This window comes from Centroberyx affinis, unplaced genomic scaffold (assembly GCF_046629955.1).
Source record: "Centroberyx affinis isolate AG114_WGS23_722 - 3 ecotype Tasmania unplaced genomic scaffold, CSIRO-AGI_Caff_v1 ptg004757l_1, whole genome shotgun sequence".
Taxonomy (NCBI): Eukaryota; Metazoa; Chordata; class Actinopteri; order Beryciformes; family Berycidae; genus Centroberyx; species Centroberyx affinis.
In genome coordinates, this window is record NW_027282304.1 from 3,473 (window position 1) to 20,288 (window position 16,816).

General features: G+C 44.6%; 2 protein-coding genes across 2 annotated transcripts; one reads left to right on the forward strand and one right to left on the reverse strand.

Annotated features, from left to right (window-relative positions):
- Positions 1 to 1,311: 1,311 nt before the first annotated feature.
- Positions 1,312 to 10,850, forward strand: LOC139665980 (E3 ubiquitin-protein ligase TRIM62-like). Its single transcript, XM_071545050.1, has 4 exons — positions 1,312 to 1,404; positions 4,192 to 4,448; positions 5,480 to 5,595; positions 7,509 to 10,850. Exons 1-4 carry the CDS (start codon positions 1,315 to 1,317, stop codon positions 8,057 to 8,059), a joined length of 1,014 nt encoding a protein of 337 aa, XP_071401151.1. The 5' UTR covers positions 1,312 to 1,314; the 3' UTR covers positions 8,060 to 10,850.
- Positions 10,851 to 12,813: 1,963 nt separating this feature from the next.
- On the reverse strand, positions 12,814 to 16,029 carry LOC139665978 (uncharacterized). The gene is made up of 3 exons (XM_071545048.1): positions 16,011 to 16,029; positions 15,156 to 15,305; positions 12,814 to 15,027 (listed from the first exon to the last, which is right to left on the reverse strand). Exons 2-3 carry the CDS (start codon positions 15,301 to 15,303, stop codon positions 13,898 to 13,900), a joined length of 1,278 nt encoding a protein of 425 aa, XP_071401149.1. The 5' UTR covers positions 15,304 to 15,305; positions 16,011 to 16,029; the 3' UTR covers positions 12,814 to 13,897.
- Between the last annotated feature and the right edge of the window lie 787 nt (positions 16,030 to 16,816).

The window sequence follows — 16,816 nt, forward strand, 5'->3', positions numbered from 1 at the left end:
TTTTGTAGCTCATAATCGAGGTCAAGGATTTTCTAATATATAATGAATTGAAGCATGCCGTTTTTTATATCTACCACTGCCATAGCCTTTTTTTCCATTCAGACTAGATGGCTGCATCATTATATATTTTCCTGACATGGGAGACCTAGTTTAGTATTCGTTGCAACCCGGTAGCTGAGTGACGGTTGTTTTAATGGCCCTGCTAAACTGACAGTTCCATTTGGAGGATTTCTGCTGCAGCCGGTGTTCAGCAGAGGTTTCGACCCCCCTGGATCACAGAGAAGGTGACGCACAGGCTGCATGAGTGAAGAGACTGTGCAGCAGGGTGGTCTAGTGGGTACTGAGACCGTCACATAAGCCAACAGGTTTGATTCCCACAACAGCCGACGTGTGTCCCGTCATGTGTCCTGTCAAAATGTCCTTGAATCTCATCTCAACCTGAATCTCCACCTGCGCATTCATTGTCAGTCACTCTGTACATGAACATCAGCTAAATACCACAAATGTAAATGTACCAGGAATACAAAGCGCGCATTCTTCCATACAAGGCTCTGCCAAAGGGAGTGCGTGTGCTGTACCGCTGCTGTCCTGGAACTTAAAGTCACAGGGCATCAGTGTTGGCACATGGGACCTGTGTGAAACTCTGCACCGTTTGTGACAGCAGCCGTCCCAGCCGGCTCCTTTAGTGCTTTCCTTCTGCCTTGGGGAAAGTTGGAGGTGGCTGAGCAGTGCTGGTTCTGTCAGGGTTTGCCTGACTAGAGATGAGACCCAGTTTCTCTGACACAGCCAACCATCTCCAGAGACCTAATTTTCTCTGATGAAACCCTCTCTGTTTCATATTCTCCCCTCCGTCTGCCTCGCACTTTTTATAGCCTAGGCTTAACCTTTGCTCCTTGTGCTGAAATAGTTGCGCTAATACGGTCGTCTGTCTTATTCATTAAGTCCTAAAATTTCAGCGCAGAAGAAATGAATACAGTTTTGTTTCAAAATGAGAAATCCACTATTTGAAGACTAACACCTACTCTTATATTATGATTGTTGACATAAGGCAGGTGAAACACATTTTTGTTGTTGTTGTTTTTCAAACTGTAATTGGCAACATTTTTGAGTTTTTGATTTAGCATTTTCAAGTAAGGAGTGTTTTAGATGGAGGGGAGTTTATACAGCATTTTAAAATGAAATCCTTCAAATATTTTTGCCTGATTAATTACAGTAACTGTATATTGGCATTGTTATGGATTACATCAGTGACTTAAGTGAGGTCCTCCCACCAGTTACTGACCTTTTTGCCATTTCGTTGTGTTGCAGAGGGAGATGAAGGAGCAGCTGGCCACCCTGCAGGACAGTGAGAAGGGACACACGGAGGCCCTGCAGCTACTGCAGAGACAACTCACTGAGACTAAGGTACCGTAACACATTCTACCTTTTTAAAAAACAATACTCACCAACAGAGGTATACCAGCAGCAATAATTCTCACTTAGGTCAAATGAACTACAGTGTTACACTTCCCAATGGTAATACTCATGTGCAAAGATTTGATTTAAAGAATAATAATAAAACATCAAGTAGCATAAGCCAAGCAGAGGATACAGTGTGGATATTTCCAGAAGGCATTCTAGTTTGCATCTTAAGCATCTACTTCAGACCAAACTGAGACAGTAATACTCACCAAGAAAACTAGTTGGCAAACCAAATTCCACTAGTGGGTGGCAATAAAGGGCAGGACTATCCAATGTGTGCAGTCTTTGAATCACTAAATTTCCCTTTCCCATTTCCCTGCCTAACTGTCTTGAATTGACAGTGAAATTCCAACAAGCAAATTGGTTTATTGAGTAGCTCTTTAATCTCGACACCTTGTTTTAATCAGCGAACCGTGAGCATCCAGGCAATATGTCAATCCCCACCCCCCCATTTCTCATCTCTCCTGTAGCAACATTGAAGCTATTGAACAGGGAGGGCTTTCTGACAGAGACGATGTCGCTGCCGTCAGCGATATTTGTCATTTAGGAGTGCATCCCTCTTTCTCCTGCTTTTGTAGTGCTGTCCAATGTCACAGCCGCACTCATCTCCCTGTCCAAGTTCTGCACCGCAGGACCGCCAGAGAGAGCCAGGGCTGTCCGTTTCAGCCCTGCCATTGACTCGGTCTAACTGCTAGTTGTAGGTCTTTCAGCCAACCCCCACTCCTCATTGTAAATCAGCTGATCTCATTAGGTTTCCATCCATTTGTACAGAGTGCACTGCCTGGAAGAGGACTGCAGTGTGACTAAATTGATCTCTCCATCTCTGATGCATTTAGGGAGCTGACAATGAAATGTCTCCCTGGTTCCATGTTGGCGCCTTTCAGTGCAACCCCACGATGAACACTGCAGTGTCAAACTGCAGTACTTAGTACATAAGGAAAAAATCAAAACTCTGAAAAAAAAAATAGATTTACACAGATCCCAAGAACTCTTAAATATAAGGTATTTTGTCTACATATTTCTCTGAAAGGTCCATGTATTCCTCTAGGTTTCCCTTTGCTAAATGTGAGGTTGCCTGTAGTCTGACACCTTCTGTTCTGACTCCTTGGTCTGCCGTTTGACTTCAATTTGTCACTTGATTGGTTAATATTAAGGTGGGCCGTGTCCCAGTCTTCCCACCTAGTGAGAGCCGAGGAGGAAGAGGAGTAGCAGGTGGAACACGGCAGCAGGGCGAGCTCTCATTGGAACTGAATGTGCCTGCCTTGCATTCTAGTTTGAGTCCTGGGCTCATGTGTGCTTGGGAGGCTCTCAGTCTGAAGGGCAGACATTGTGTCCCATTCCCATGCCCACGGGGGACTCGCCTGATAAGCACATGCTGCCCTGAAAGCCAGCCAGCCTCCTGTCTCCAAGGGCTGCAAATACCCTCCCAGAGCCATCACAGCCTGCTGGGCCAGACTAGCGGGCACGTCAGTTAGAGTGATAGCTGGGCTGCTGCAGTCCTCCTCCCGGTCCTCCATTTCCTCCTCCATACCATCAGTTTTCAACTCTTAACTAGGTAGGAGGACTGGGACACAGCCCACCTTAATGTCATAGCTCTCATGCCCACAGAGAAAAAGCAATCTTAATGGGTTCCCACTGGCACAGAGTGAGAACGCCTGTCCTTGGTCTCTGAAAGAACAGGAGAAACAGGCCTGCTGTTTGATGGGGATTGATCGATTTTAGGGCAGGTGTAATGAAACCTCAGATCACACGGCTCCTGAATCCAACACCTCCTGTGACTCTGAAGGGGATCAAAGAGCAGAATTTCAAACTCCTGACACAGAAAATGGCCCTCATTCATCAAAGGTTCACAGAAACATATTTCATCTCGAATGCTTCTCAAGAGCATTATCACTGCACTGTTTTTCTTTCTTTGTATTGTGCTTTGATTCAGAAATATTTCTTGAAGGTCTGTGTACAGACATGAGTTGCATGATTTGAATATGGTAACTTCTGATAAAAAAAACAAATCTCTGCAAAATAGTGATTATAGATGACTATGGATAGACAGGAAAAGTCTAAGGAAATGTCTGTGAATGAGGCCCGGTGTTTCCTTTGTTCGGGACCTCCAGAGTGAAAGACTCATGCTACTCTCTGTGCGGTTATTACAGAGCTTTCACTTCACACCCCTTTGTTCCATCTCTCTGACACTCTGACTGTTAGCACTCAGATGATTCATTCCCTCTGATGTCCAGCTTCCCACTTTTCTCCTCCAAGTACAAATCAATTTCCACAACTCTTTCCCCTCTTTCTTCAGCTTCCAGTCTGCTGCCCCCTGCGAACTGCTTGGCTCTGTCTTTAATAGCATCAGCTTATCTGGCTGTCCGCTGGTCTTGTAATCACCCGACTGCACACACAGGATGTCCTTGGCGACCCCTACCTGATCAGCCTTTTAAGCAGTTTCAGTTACTGAAATGTATACTCTTGTTTTTTCCCAATACACGTAGAAGTTGAATCAATGAATAAATGTTTACATAATGTTTACGCAATTAGAACACTTGTAAGCCCCAGGGAGACTGACCCTTGTCCAATTAATAGTAAGGCTGTAGTGACTGAAACGCTTAACAAAGCCAGCTACCTAGAGTACAGTACAGTACAGTACAAAGGCAATTCTGTAGAGGCAGGTATGAATAGCTGGGCTGAGAGTGGTTTGCTTTGTGAAGTAGACCATGTCCTGCCTCTCTTTTTCAGTCCTCAGCCAAAAGTCTGCGCGCGACCATTGGTGAAGCGTTTGAGCGCCTTCACCGGTTCCTTCGCGAGCGTCAGAAGAGCATGCTGGAGGAGCTGGAGATGGATACGGCCCGCAAGCTTTCCGACATTGAGCACAAGATCCAGCGCTACAGTCAGCAGCTGCGCGATGTCAAGGAGGGCATCCAGATCCTGCAGGAGCGCCTCAACGAGACGGGGCGGCACGACTTCCTGGAGGGAGTGGCGATCACTTCTGAGAGGTGCTCCGCTTACCCTGTGTTCGCTGACATTAGTATAGCAGTCGTATCATTATTGCAGTCCCTGTAAAAGTAAAGTAAAAATGGAAAACATGAGGCTGGGTCAGAAACTGTCTCTCGGTCAAAAACTGCCAGGTTTTATCAACTCAAGTCCCGAAGCTACACTTAATTCATCTCACCATAGGATAAATGACACTGAAATTGTTATGATGCTGATGCCTCACAACACGTTAAATGCGTGTTCGACTCCTGGTGTTAAGTAAGGCTGCTGAATTTTTGGAGAAAGTGCAGATTTGAGCAACAGGATTAACTAATCCCTGAACAGATGGCATATTAGGCTTGATATAAACCAGCTGTAATGTTTAATCTGGGAGGGGGGGCTCGGGGGTGATTTAATTGAACAGTTTAATATCTTAGAGGGGCTTACTAAGGCGGACTTAATGAGGAGGACTGTGGAAGTTCCATTATTATGGCTTATAACAACAGATCTGAAGTAGCGCTTTGGCACAAGAAAACAAACTGCTACACAAGCACTTTGTCATTCAGAAGGAAATATACCACTTACAAAAACTTTGAAATATCAAGGAAACTGACTCAACCAGGTTCTCTTTTAATTCCTTATTTTCAGCCTATACACTATGATCAACCTGATATTAAACACAAAGTTTATAAGCCCCTTTTCCACACATACAGTTATGGTGTTGTGTATATGTTGTTTTCAGGATTCCATGATGGCAGATTTCAAGTAACCACCTCCATGTCTTGCCTGAACTCTAGGCTCCATGTAGGAGTGCAGTGAGCGATTCATGTGGGGGTTGAAACTGTAATAGCATTAGAGCTGACCCCCCCTACTGATGCTTTTTCTTTTTGCTGTAGGAAGATGTCCATGAGCATTCATGAAGCACCTTGTCAGTTGTTAGGGTTCAGAAGATGCAAACCAGATCAATTACTTGAGACATGGGTTGATAGCGAAGCAGCATCCGGAAGAAGCAAGAAATGGATTGAGAATGACATTGATCTGTTTTCTGTCATAGGATTAAGGGGAAGATACATGAGACCAATCTGACGTATGAAGATTTCCCGACATCCAAGTACATGGGGCCCTTACAGTACACAATATGGAAGTCTCTGTTCCAGGATATTTCACCAGGTATGTGTCACCAAACATTTCTGGAAATTTAGACGCATTGTGTAACTCAAACATGCAGATTAATTTAACACAAACTATGAAATATTATACAGCTTGGAATCTAGTGTGGAGTGGTGCAAACGTTTAGAAATTAGGTCAATTATCAAATTATCTTCAGCAGAAGAATGTTTGACCCTGAAATATGCCGTGCAAGAGCTAATCCCAACTTGCATTAAGATTGCTGGGATGCTCTCAGAGCTTATTCTTCTGTGGTGAGAAATGGTGGTTGGACCTGGAGGGCTGAGATGCCCTTCTGTGTGCGAGAGTGCTGAGAGAAGCTCCACTCCCTCTGCCTACAGCCATCACTCACTCACAGGAGATCATTTAAAATAATGTGCCAAGGAATATTTCACTCCCTCAATCAATTCTCCCATTTTAGCCCACTCCTGGCTGAGGGGAGGGAGGGCAGTTTTTTGGCCTCCCTTGACTGGCTGCCAAATGGAACAATTGGTTACGATCCATCACCAGAAGCTGCCAGGGAGACGGGACAAAGACATTCCTCCCATCATCCCTTTCTGTCATTGATGGGTTACGGGGGATAACTAGCAGCCCCTGCGCTTTCCTTCTCTCATCCAGCAGGGAAAATGGTTTTCCAGTGTGTGTGTATGTGCGTGTGTGTGTGCCTGTATGTTTTTTCCATATGACACAAAGAGGCACTCAGAGTATGAAATTTTAATGAATAGATTGTAACACACACTGGCGATGTCATCGAACGGAGAAGGCATTGTCCTGCCCGCTGGCCGGCTGCCAGACATTTCACCTCCATTTATGCCCACTGATATAAATACAGAGGAAGTGGAAATCCAGTAAAATTCCTCTCCCACTCTATTCCGAGTCTGCTCTATGTATGGGAGAGCGAGGGGAACAGGCCGTTATTGTTCAGCCTGATATGGTTCCATAATGACTGAACTGAATGCTGTGCTCTTCAGAGGTAGAGCGGGCACGGGTGCAGAGGCTCCCTCCCTAAACCACATAACTGCACAGAGTAGCACCGCTCCTCCCATAGCTGTAATTACTTCTCTCTGCTACAGCACTGTTTGCACTCTTTGCATGGTGTGATATTGCTCAAATTGAACTCCCGTATCAGACTCTGGAGAGCACTTGACTTTGAAGACCATAGTTTATGCATGAAGTTTAAAAACAGATTATGAAAAATTGATCGTGAGCTCTACTCACAGTCGCACTCTTTTTTTCTTTGTTTGATTTTCCTGAAATAGGAGAAGAGCGGCAGTAGTGTGTGCCACAATAACAAGCCGTCAGTCATCTTTTACCACAGGGCGTGGCTTTGATCACCTCCTTTAACTCTGGCATTAGTGGTATACACTGTAATAATTCCACCAGTCTACTGGTCTTGGGCCCTCTGAGTCACCTCCTTGGTCAAAATATAAAATTTAGAGTTCAGGTCCCGCCTCCAGACACACTCTCCTTTTGTTTTTCACCAACTGCCTTTGATGAATCCTTTTCAGTGGAGACATTTTAGAGATCAGTTCATAACCTTGACTCCGTGCCCCGCCTCTCCTGTCGAGTGGCTGAGCGGCCTGGACGTATTTACTCACTGCCTCAGCATAAAACTCTTCACACAGCAACTGCAACGATAAAGAAAAATGGTGCGATAGAATGACACTGCAATTCCAGCTACTCTGTTTGGCCAAGCTCCCTCATCAACATATTGATGTGTTTTGGGTTTTCTTTCAGGAAATGGTTTTCTTTAACGCTACCTTATCTTCATATCTGTGACTGGCCTGTTTATCTAGGCCAACTGTTATCTCTCCACAGTATTTACCTCCCCAAGGTAAGTGAAGTAAATGCAGTGTCTCCATGATAAATCTGCCTGTCTGTCTCTCTCTCTGTCTCCCTTTGATTCTCTTCCCCAGTGCCAGCAGCACTGACCCTCGACCCCATCACAGCCCACCAAAGACTCATCCTGTCAGATGACTGCACCATCGTGGCCTACGGGAATCTTCACCCCCAGCCCCTGCAGGACTCGCCGCGCCGCTTTGATGTGGAGGTGTCCGTTCTGGGCGCCGAGGGCTTCGGCTCCGGCGTCCATTACTGGGAGGTGATGGTGTCGGAGAAGACCCAGTGGATGATCGGCGTGGCCAACGAGACGGTCAGCCGCAAGGGCAGCATCCAGATCCAGCCCAGCCGCGGCTTCTACTGCATCGTTATGCACGACGGCAACCAGTACAGCGCCTGCACCGAGCCCTGGACCCGTCTGAACGTCAAGAGCAAGCTGGAGAAGGTGGGGGTGTACCTGGACTACCCCAAAGGCCTGCTCGTCTTCTACAACGCGGACGACATGTCCTGGCTCTACACCTACAGAGAGAAGTTCCCCGCCAAGCTCTACCCCTACTTCAGCCCCGGCCAGAGCCACGCCAATGGCAAGAACGTGCAGCCGCTGAGAATCAACACCGTACGCCTATAAGAGCTACATGCGCGCGCACACATCTGTGGCTGTGATTGTCCTGAGGGATGTATCTGTCATAGGTGAATTCACAGGACTACTAGGTTTAAAAAGAAGTTCAAGAAAACGTTTAAAAAAAAAAAAAAAAAAAAAAGTTTAATGGGGTGTTTGAAACGTTTATTTCTTTCAGTTTGGTGTTAAGAAATGTGCGTGCTGCTGCTCTTATCACCTGCGCTGTTATTTCTTTGGGGACTTTTGGAATGACCATACTATATGGGCCTGCACTTGAGCCTCATTCCGCTTCTTTAATTAAAAAGATGACGAGACTAATGGAGAGAGAAAGAGAGGGACCCCTGGGCACCTCTGGGGTCCGTGTCAGTGATGTAAGCCCTGAAAGTGATTTCCCATCTCAAGCGACTGTCCCAGACCCACCTTGCACAGCCCCAGGGGGCACTGCTCTCCTTATCAAGCTCCAGGCTTGTCAGACATATGTCCCCTCTCTGTCCCAGTAAGCGGATGCCGAAGACCGGTCACTTATCTTCTCTGTGCTGTACAGTTGGCTTAGCTGTGTTTGTGGAATGTGTTTGACAGCACTCGACTCCTTTTGCTTTCCTTTGGCCACAGTTTCGGCAATCCACTCTGAATTTTACCCTGAACTCAAGCCTGTTGGCACTTTTCACTTATGTCTGTATGTTATACCCTTTACCCATGTAGTGGGGTGGTGGGGGGGATGATGTCCCATGTTCTCAAGCTCTCCCGTAGGTTACACCCATGTGTGTCCATTGAAAGTCTCCATTATTGCAAGAAAGGCTCTTGTTCTGTGTCCTCCAGAGATTGTCCTCCATGTCACTTATGACAAAATAAATGAACAAGTGGTTGTTGGGTTGCCCATCCCTATCCACTCCCCAACCCTGTCCACCTGTATGGTCTGACGGTATGTTTGGAGGTGTAGGTTGTCTGAGAATATGCTGCTATTCCTGGAGTGGGGACTTGTATGTTTTACATATATCGCTGGGTAAAAGGCATTCGTCCTCTCCCTTTATGGCTCATCTTTTGGTTTCTGCTTTTTCCCAGGAACCACAAGTATGCTATCATTTTGCATACAGTATGCTTGTGGGTACTTTATCCACTTTACTGTTAGCACTCAAGTACATTTCTGCCTCTAATGACGTGATAATTTTGTCCTAATATTAAAAGGCTAAATCAGAATGATAAATTGGACCATCTAAGTAGTTAGCCAAATGAGGCAGAGACCACTAATTGTAGCAGCATGACTTTGCGGATGCTAAAATCTGTAAAGTTTAAGATGAGATATTGCTCAAAATGTGTTGAAAATCAAAAATGCTATGGAGACCAACTTTTCTTTTTTTCTTTTAAATCATAACATATAAATGAAGTAAAGCAGTATGTTGAGAAAATGGTAATTACCAAGGAAAGGGGTGATGGATGGACAATAGCTATTATGCTATTCCTGTGCAATTGGCATTCACACTCTGACGCTGTATTATATAATGATACAATCACTGATCATTCCTCTGAGGCTCGGTTATGTTTGCTACTTTGCCCATGTGCCTCAACTGCTCTTGTTATTCATTGGTTGTACACAAGCCCTCCAGAATCTGCTCTAAGAGGCCCTTGTCCTCTAGCCAAGTCTAGCATACTGAGGTGTGTGTGTGTGTGTGTGTGTGTGTGTGTGTGTGTGTGTGTGTGTGTGTGTGTGTGTGTGTGTGTGTGTGTGTGTGTGTGTGTGTGTGTGTGTGTGTGTGTGTGTGTGTGTGTGTGTGTGTGTGTGTGTGTGTGTGTGTGTGTGTGTGTGTGTGTGTGTGTGTGTGTGTGTGTGTGTGTGTGTGTGTGTGTGTGTGTGTGTGTGTGTGTGTGTGTGTGTGTGTGTGTGTGTGTGTGTGTTGCGGGTGGGTGGGCATATGTGCGGGTGTGTTTGTCCAGCCTGGGTCAAATAGAAGTTTAAATCCTACCAGCTTTAGCTGTGCTTGATAAAACCCATCTGGCCCTCCAAGTGTGCTCATGCAGTAGCTAAATGTATTTATTACAAAATACCTTTTGGCCCAGGTATCACTTGAGAGATTTTTCTTTGAAAACTTCAAGAGCAAAAAAAAAAAAAAAAATTCACCTCACCCTTCCTTTGCCGCTGTACATCTTTGTGTGTGTGTATGTTGTCTGTGTTGTCCATTTAAAAGAATTGGGGCAGTGCCCCTGTTTAGTTGGATGTTGTGTGATGTGGTTCCGGTATGTGCAGTTTGATGCAAAGTCAAAATTGTGTGTATTTGCTAATAATTCTTAGTGTTTGTTTTGATGTGCATGGAGTAGCAGATGTTAGGATTTCCAATAGGATGATATAATGAGTATCAGAAGGTTTAGACAATCAGGACAGGATTTGAAAGTCAGTTTACTTCTCTGTGATTGACACTGTCTGAATTGTCCTTATGAAGTAAATCCCGACCTCTTGGTGCTTAATGCAGGTTAAAACAAATGCTAATGATTTGAAATACCATTTGACCCAGACTGGCATGGTGCAGTCCTCTGTGGGGCCTGCTTTGAGAAAGGCTGTTTCCGCTTGGATATTAAGAAGGAGATTATTATTGAGAGATGGTGGTGGGTTATCGGTGGTGGTGATGATAATGGTAAAAATGATTATGATGATAACTATGACACTTTTAATGATTATAATGATTGTGTCTTTTGATGATGGCCGCTGTGCACCCATCATTGTGTGAACACACTCTAGTGTGCTTTTGCTGCTGGAGGTTTGTGGGAAATGTTTTAATGTACAACAATAAATTACTGCTAAAACCAACCTGTCTGTTTAATTCTGTCCTGGTTTGTATGTAAACCAACACTGACGGCGTACAGGATGTTATATCATTACTGATGCCTGCTTAAAGTTCAGTTTGTCTTCAGAGAGTGAACATAATCTGTCACATTATTCTGAGAGTATCAACACAGGTGAAATGGAAAACTAACAGGAATCATATGTCGGAGGCAGAGGAATCCTATTTGAAATGTAGGAAGCCTTTGCCTCTGCTTGTCGATACCTGTTCCAGTTTAGTAATAGTTTCATGCCAGACATTTTAGTTGAGATGTGCCAAACTCCCAGCCCTGTGAAGCCATCCAGCAGTGAGGTGGGAGGTTGTGCACCGTCTTTATTCTGCTTTCCTCTACTCACACTCAGGCATTTCTGACATGATGAATAAAAAGCGCAGATGTCTGCCTGAGTCGAGTGTTCCCTCACTGCAGGTGAGCTACAGCTGTAGATGGGTCCTCCTCATTAACTATCGCTCTGCCAGGTTTGAGAGAGAGAGATGGCTAAACCGGGGGGCGAATGAATTATCATACATTTTTAATGAGACCATTTTAGGAAGTTAACATCTGAATCATACACAACATCAAATAAGACACCCAAGTAAATTCAAGCTATTGTCAGTTGAAAGTGTAGTGCTAGAGTTATTTTTTGTGTTACGCCGTACCCTGCTGTTTTGTTAATTCACACTCCAATGCAATTGACTCTTGTTGTATCATGGTTACATCTGTTACACAGCGAACTGCGCAGTTTGAAGCAGAAAGCCGTTTGTTCGCACCAGACCCCCAGGACGCGTGGCTTCTTCTCAGTTTTGATTCAGTGTAGGTTTCTCCCCTCACTCAGCCTTCACTCCTGTAATAGAGACATTTTTACCTCAGGAGAAAGTGTCCATCCTGTAATAGACATTTTTGCCTCGGGAGAAAGTGTCCATTAAACAGTCACTGAGCCCTCATTCATGAGACCCCTATCTCATTCCAGTAAGATGTGGCCCTCCTGAGGCAGGAGCGCAGGGTTTTTATCTTGTAGGTGGTTGAAAAAAAGCAAAAATGAAGGCTCACCATTGTCATCTCTTAATTTTTGCAGTGAATGAACAGAAGAGTTGCACCCGGTGTCCTGAAGGCATGGATAGATGTTCCCTTCATTGCGCTCATTTAGCTATAGGATTATATATGAGATTAAATATGATTTGGGGCAAGTGATTATACAGTCAAAATAGAAGTAACACCAACATTGAGGCTTCCCACAGTCTAGGGGCCTCGAGGCTGTGTATTCATGATGGTGGATTTGTGAAATGATACTCAGCATTATTTAGTCAGATACTGTGCGTGCTTGTGCTTGTCTTCAATCTGTATGCATTCAAATACGTGTTCAATCTTGAGAATGACGACAGAAATAGCTAGAACTGGTGGTACATACCAAGTCATCTGTTGGCTCTTGTGTTTCACTCTGGAGATACCTTTTGAAATTTATGTAACCTCCGAACATCACAGCTAAGGATTCCACAAGATGTTGAACGTGGGAGTGATCCTGCCTCAGAAACGTTTGAGAAAGCAGTGCACAAAGAATGAGTCACGTGTAGGTGAATCATACGATTATTCATTCGGCTGGGAGTTGCCAAATTACTTGTGGGTGTGCTATTAAAGTCATAAAATAAGACCATTAGGAAGAAAATTCTCTCAACTTTTGTAATGGAATACATCTACTTGTTTTTTTTTTTTATAGCAGTTGAACACAGAACAGTCACAGTTCCTGCACTGAATGGTGATAATATCTTGATTGAGGAAACTGCCAGCAACTAAAAAGATTTCCCTTTCATCATTCCCATAATTCACTCATAAGAAAACAATCCACATAGAAGCACAAAACCATGTCACTCGTTCAACTCGTTTGTTTGTTCACACACTCACCCATGCACTCGTCGTTTTATCCTGAGTGAAAACACACTGCAGAACATGTCATCTTGCCATTCTGAAGCAATGGTTTGCTTGTGAATATATCAGGGCATTAACAGTATCTCCATCTGTTTTGATACATGTAATAGCATAAAAACAGTAAGGAAGCTGGACCTTTATCTTGGCTATGTCAATGCGCTTTGATTAAAGTATTTGTCTGTACAGGTCTGAATACTTTGGCAGAGAAGGTGTTGTACAGGCCTCTGTTAACTCTGCGCTTACCCTCTGGCTCTGTCAAGGGGAGGACAGCCTAAAAATGTATTCTTTTGTTCCCAGAATCCCCTTCATCCCTCTCCTGTTTCATCCTAAAGACATGTCTATCATGCATCCTGAGAGCTTCATGGTCTTAGATTTTAGTTGCCTGTAGTCGTTATTGTACCAGAGTGCCCTCTGGTGTCACTTTGTGTCATCTGTGTCCCTGTTCACCTTCCAACTACAACATGTCTCAGTTCAGAGTTTATGAGTTGAATGCACATCAATCTTTTAAATGTTTGTGTTTGTTTTATTATGTTCAATTTCTCCAGTTACACTACATCTCACCGTACCATCTTGCAGTGATAATTCAATCCTTTGAAATTGTGACACATAACTACAAAGATGTAAAAAAAAAAAAAAACATTTGGCACAACTTCAAGTCAGCTTTATTTATTTATCTTTAGTGATTTATTGGATGCAGTGTAAGAACACTCAGTACTGCTGTTTTCCAAATAACATTCGCTCCAGGATTAGGCTTCATTTAGCTGGAGAATCTAGGTCTGTAACCCACTGTGTGATGACAAAACCTTGTAGATCTACAAGTCTCACCAGTGGGCCTTATGACAGTCTATTTCAGTCAGGTTTAGTGTCTGTGTTTCTGGTAAGCACGCCTCAACCTGCCTTCTCAACACCTTTCAGCAGCTTTCCACATATTATTCCACACGCGAATAGCTGCTTAAAATTGAGTTATTTACACTCTTTTAAACCACCATTGACAGGTAGACCAGCTGTCTGCATAGATGCAATATTAATCTGCTGATCCAGTCACAAGCTAAAAAAAGACCCCTCCAATTAGTGTCCACTTCTGTTCCTCACAACTCAGGTTTTACGTCAGTGTTATATTGTCACGGACTGACCCCTCTCTTGTATCTGCTGCAGAGATACTAAACATTTAACACACAGTTCCAGCATCGTCTCTATGGTTCGGATCAGGAGAACGTTCACACCGAGGTTCAGAGGAAGCACAAAGACAGAGAGCACACCCACAAACCCTGTCATTATATTCACCCCCAGGCAGGGAAAACCCCATTGTCGCCACCCACATGGACTCCTGTATTGTGAGTCTACGCGCTCCTCCATGATAAATGCCAGAGGTGTACCTCTCTTTGTCCTCTTGTGCTCCTGTCCTCCCCAGTCTGCAGACAAACACTCTGGGGAAAGGAGGACAAAGTCTCCATGGTGATGCGGCGACATCTGCATGCTGTTCCAGGAACACGCTCTGTGAACAGTGCAGCTGCTCTGTGTTTTCTCTGGGTCAACAGACTGTGCTGGCTCTGACACCCACATCCCAGGCTTCACAGTCTTGGATGGAGCAGAGAGCGCTGGAACGAGGTGTTGCCAGCCAATGTTGCTGTTATTGTTAGCTCCGTGTTTCTCCTTGTGTGTCCTCGCAGGCTGTGCGGGGGCCTGGTGCCGCCTGTGCAGGCCCATACCCACGGTCAGCAGCAGAGGGAGGGAGAGGAACGCCATGCCCCAGCAGGGGTCCAGAGCGCCGGGCACGGGGCCGCTGAGCAGGCCGGGCAAACATCCGATGAGGGAGTCGGTTGTGTGCATGCAGGCGGCGGCCCACACCTCCTCCAGTTTCCATCCCCACCTGACACTGAGGCCAACGACAATCCACACTGACAGGCAGCAGAGGTAGCCAGTGGCATGGGACAGCCTCCTCCCTATTTCTTGGTCGTTGTCTGTGTCATTCCCTTCGTTCTTATCCTCCTCTTCTTCCACAGTTACCTCCTCCACACAACAACGCTGTCCCAGAGCAGCCTCACATCCTTCCTTGTCCAAAGCGTCAGTGTGGGGCCACAGCAGTCTGGTCCCGGTCTCCACAGCAATCAGAGGTGTGGTCAGGAGCAGTACTGCCCCATACGTATGGCTGAGAAAGAGCAGGAAGCGCAGGGCTATGACATCACTGAGCGGGGACAGCTGAGGTAGCCAGGACTCAGCAATCCACAGGAAAATTAGAAACACTGAGGGAAAAACAAAACAAGTGTCAATGAGTAGGGAGACTCCAGTCTGTGAAGCAGTGGGATAGAATTAAGGAACTCTGGTGACCAGTGGACGGTCCTGTCTTGATGCTTCAGGACTAGATACTTACATGTGACTAGGAAGTCAGTGAAGATCAGTAGGCAGCAGCAGCAGAAGCTGACAGGGCTGAAGGAGGCAGTCACTGAGGCCAGGAAGGGAAGACTGCAGGCCAGTTTACACACACACAACACAGCGGCTCCCTCCAACACGCCATCCATGGCTAGGACAAAACAACACAAAGTGAGGACAAAACATCAACATGATTCCGTCAAACTGGTTCTTTCTTTTTTTCTGCCTCGGGGCAGAAGACTCCTGGAATGCCTGGCACTCAACTAACAGTAAACCCCCCATGTTAAATACTATTGTAACATGTTATAAATTCACATAATTTTTTTTTTAGGTTCTTGATCATTCAACTCTCAGTCTGTTGACATCTAAATGTTTTTGACCCATGGCTGCAGATCAATAATCATTGTGTACATTAGTAGTGGACCCTGGACTACATGGCTGCCTTACAGTTTATTATCCTTCAAAAATTAAATCTCAGGAACACAATCAGCTGTCCTTTTCATGAAAACATTTGTATTAATTTCACAATTGCCATTTTACACCACCAATTTATAAACAAGTACTAAACTCTCCTCAATCATGCAAACACAGGTGCAAATTTAGCTTAATCTTGTGTGCACAGAGGCTGCTGCTATGGCCTGATGACAGAGAAGTCTTACCGGAGGTAAAAGTCATTATGCAAACTAACACTCAAAACACCTCCTCACCAGTCAACATCAGGCTGCTTCAACATGTAAAACACATTTCCATAGCTCAGTCACACGATGAAAGTGGGTAAATCACATACAATTCTGATTAAAAGATGAGTACAGTTCAAAACTGCTGTAAGGTTGTTAATAGTTAGCTAGTCTCTTACCTGTGCTCACAGGAGCCTTCAGAACAGCATGTCAATATGAGCCTCAAACGGTTCATCCTCTTTCTTCACCTCCCTGTTGCCCCTCCCCTTGGGGATAATGAACCCCCCCCCCACCCTTGTCCTCTCTGCACCTGGCCTATGTGAAGGTGAGAGCACATGTGCTCTTCAGAGGGTGTGGCCGTGTTTGTACAGATCACTGGGAAGAAAACCAGTCTAACAACTAACTAACTAACAGCGTGTGGTACAAAGTAGTCTCTCTCTCTCTCTCTGTGTGTGTGTGTGTGTGAGTGTGTGTGTGTGTGTGTGTGTGTGTGCGTGCATGTGTGCTTCTGGGCACCTGTGTGTGTAAACACCAGATACAGCACAGTTGGCAGATAGATAGGTTTGTAGGTTTGTAGGTGTGTAGGTAAGCAGGTAAGTAAGTAATCGTGTTTGCTGCGTTGGAGAGGAAAAGATTAAAATAACTTTACAAAACAATGGTGACTCTAATCTGTTATAATTATTGAAAACACACAATGCTTTGATTACATAGACTTTGGAAAAAACATGATTACATTTTGACATTTTGGAATGCAGAGACACATGTTTGAAGGAGGAAAAAGTATTATGAGTTAGTTATATGTTGTTATAGACAAAAAAAAATAGCATTTTAGACATTTTGAAGAGGCTGATGTTGAGGATCAAACTTAAAATAACGCTGTAAATAAAACTGTAAATAAACTGTCTGTTTAATTTAATATTCTAATCTCATATTGCAATTCTAATTTGCAATATCTGCAAATATCTGCAATATATCTGCAATATAA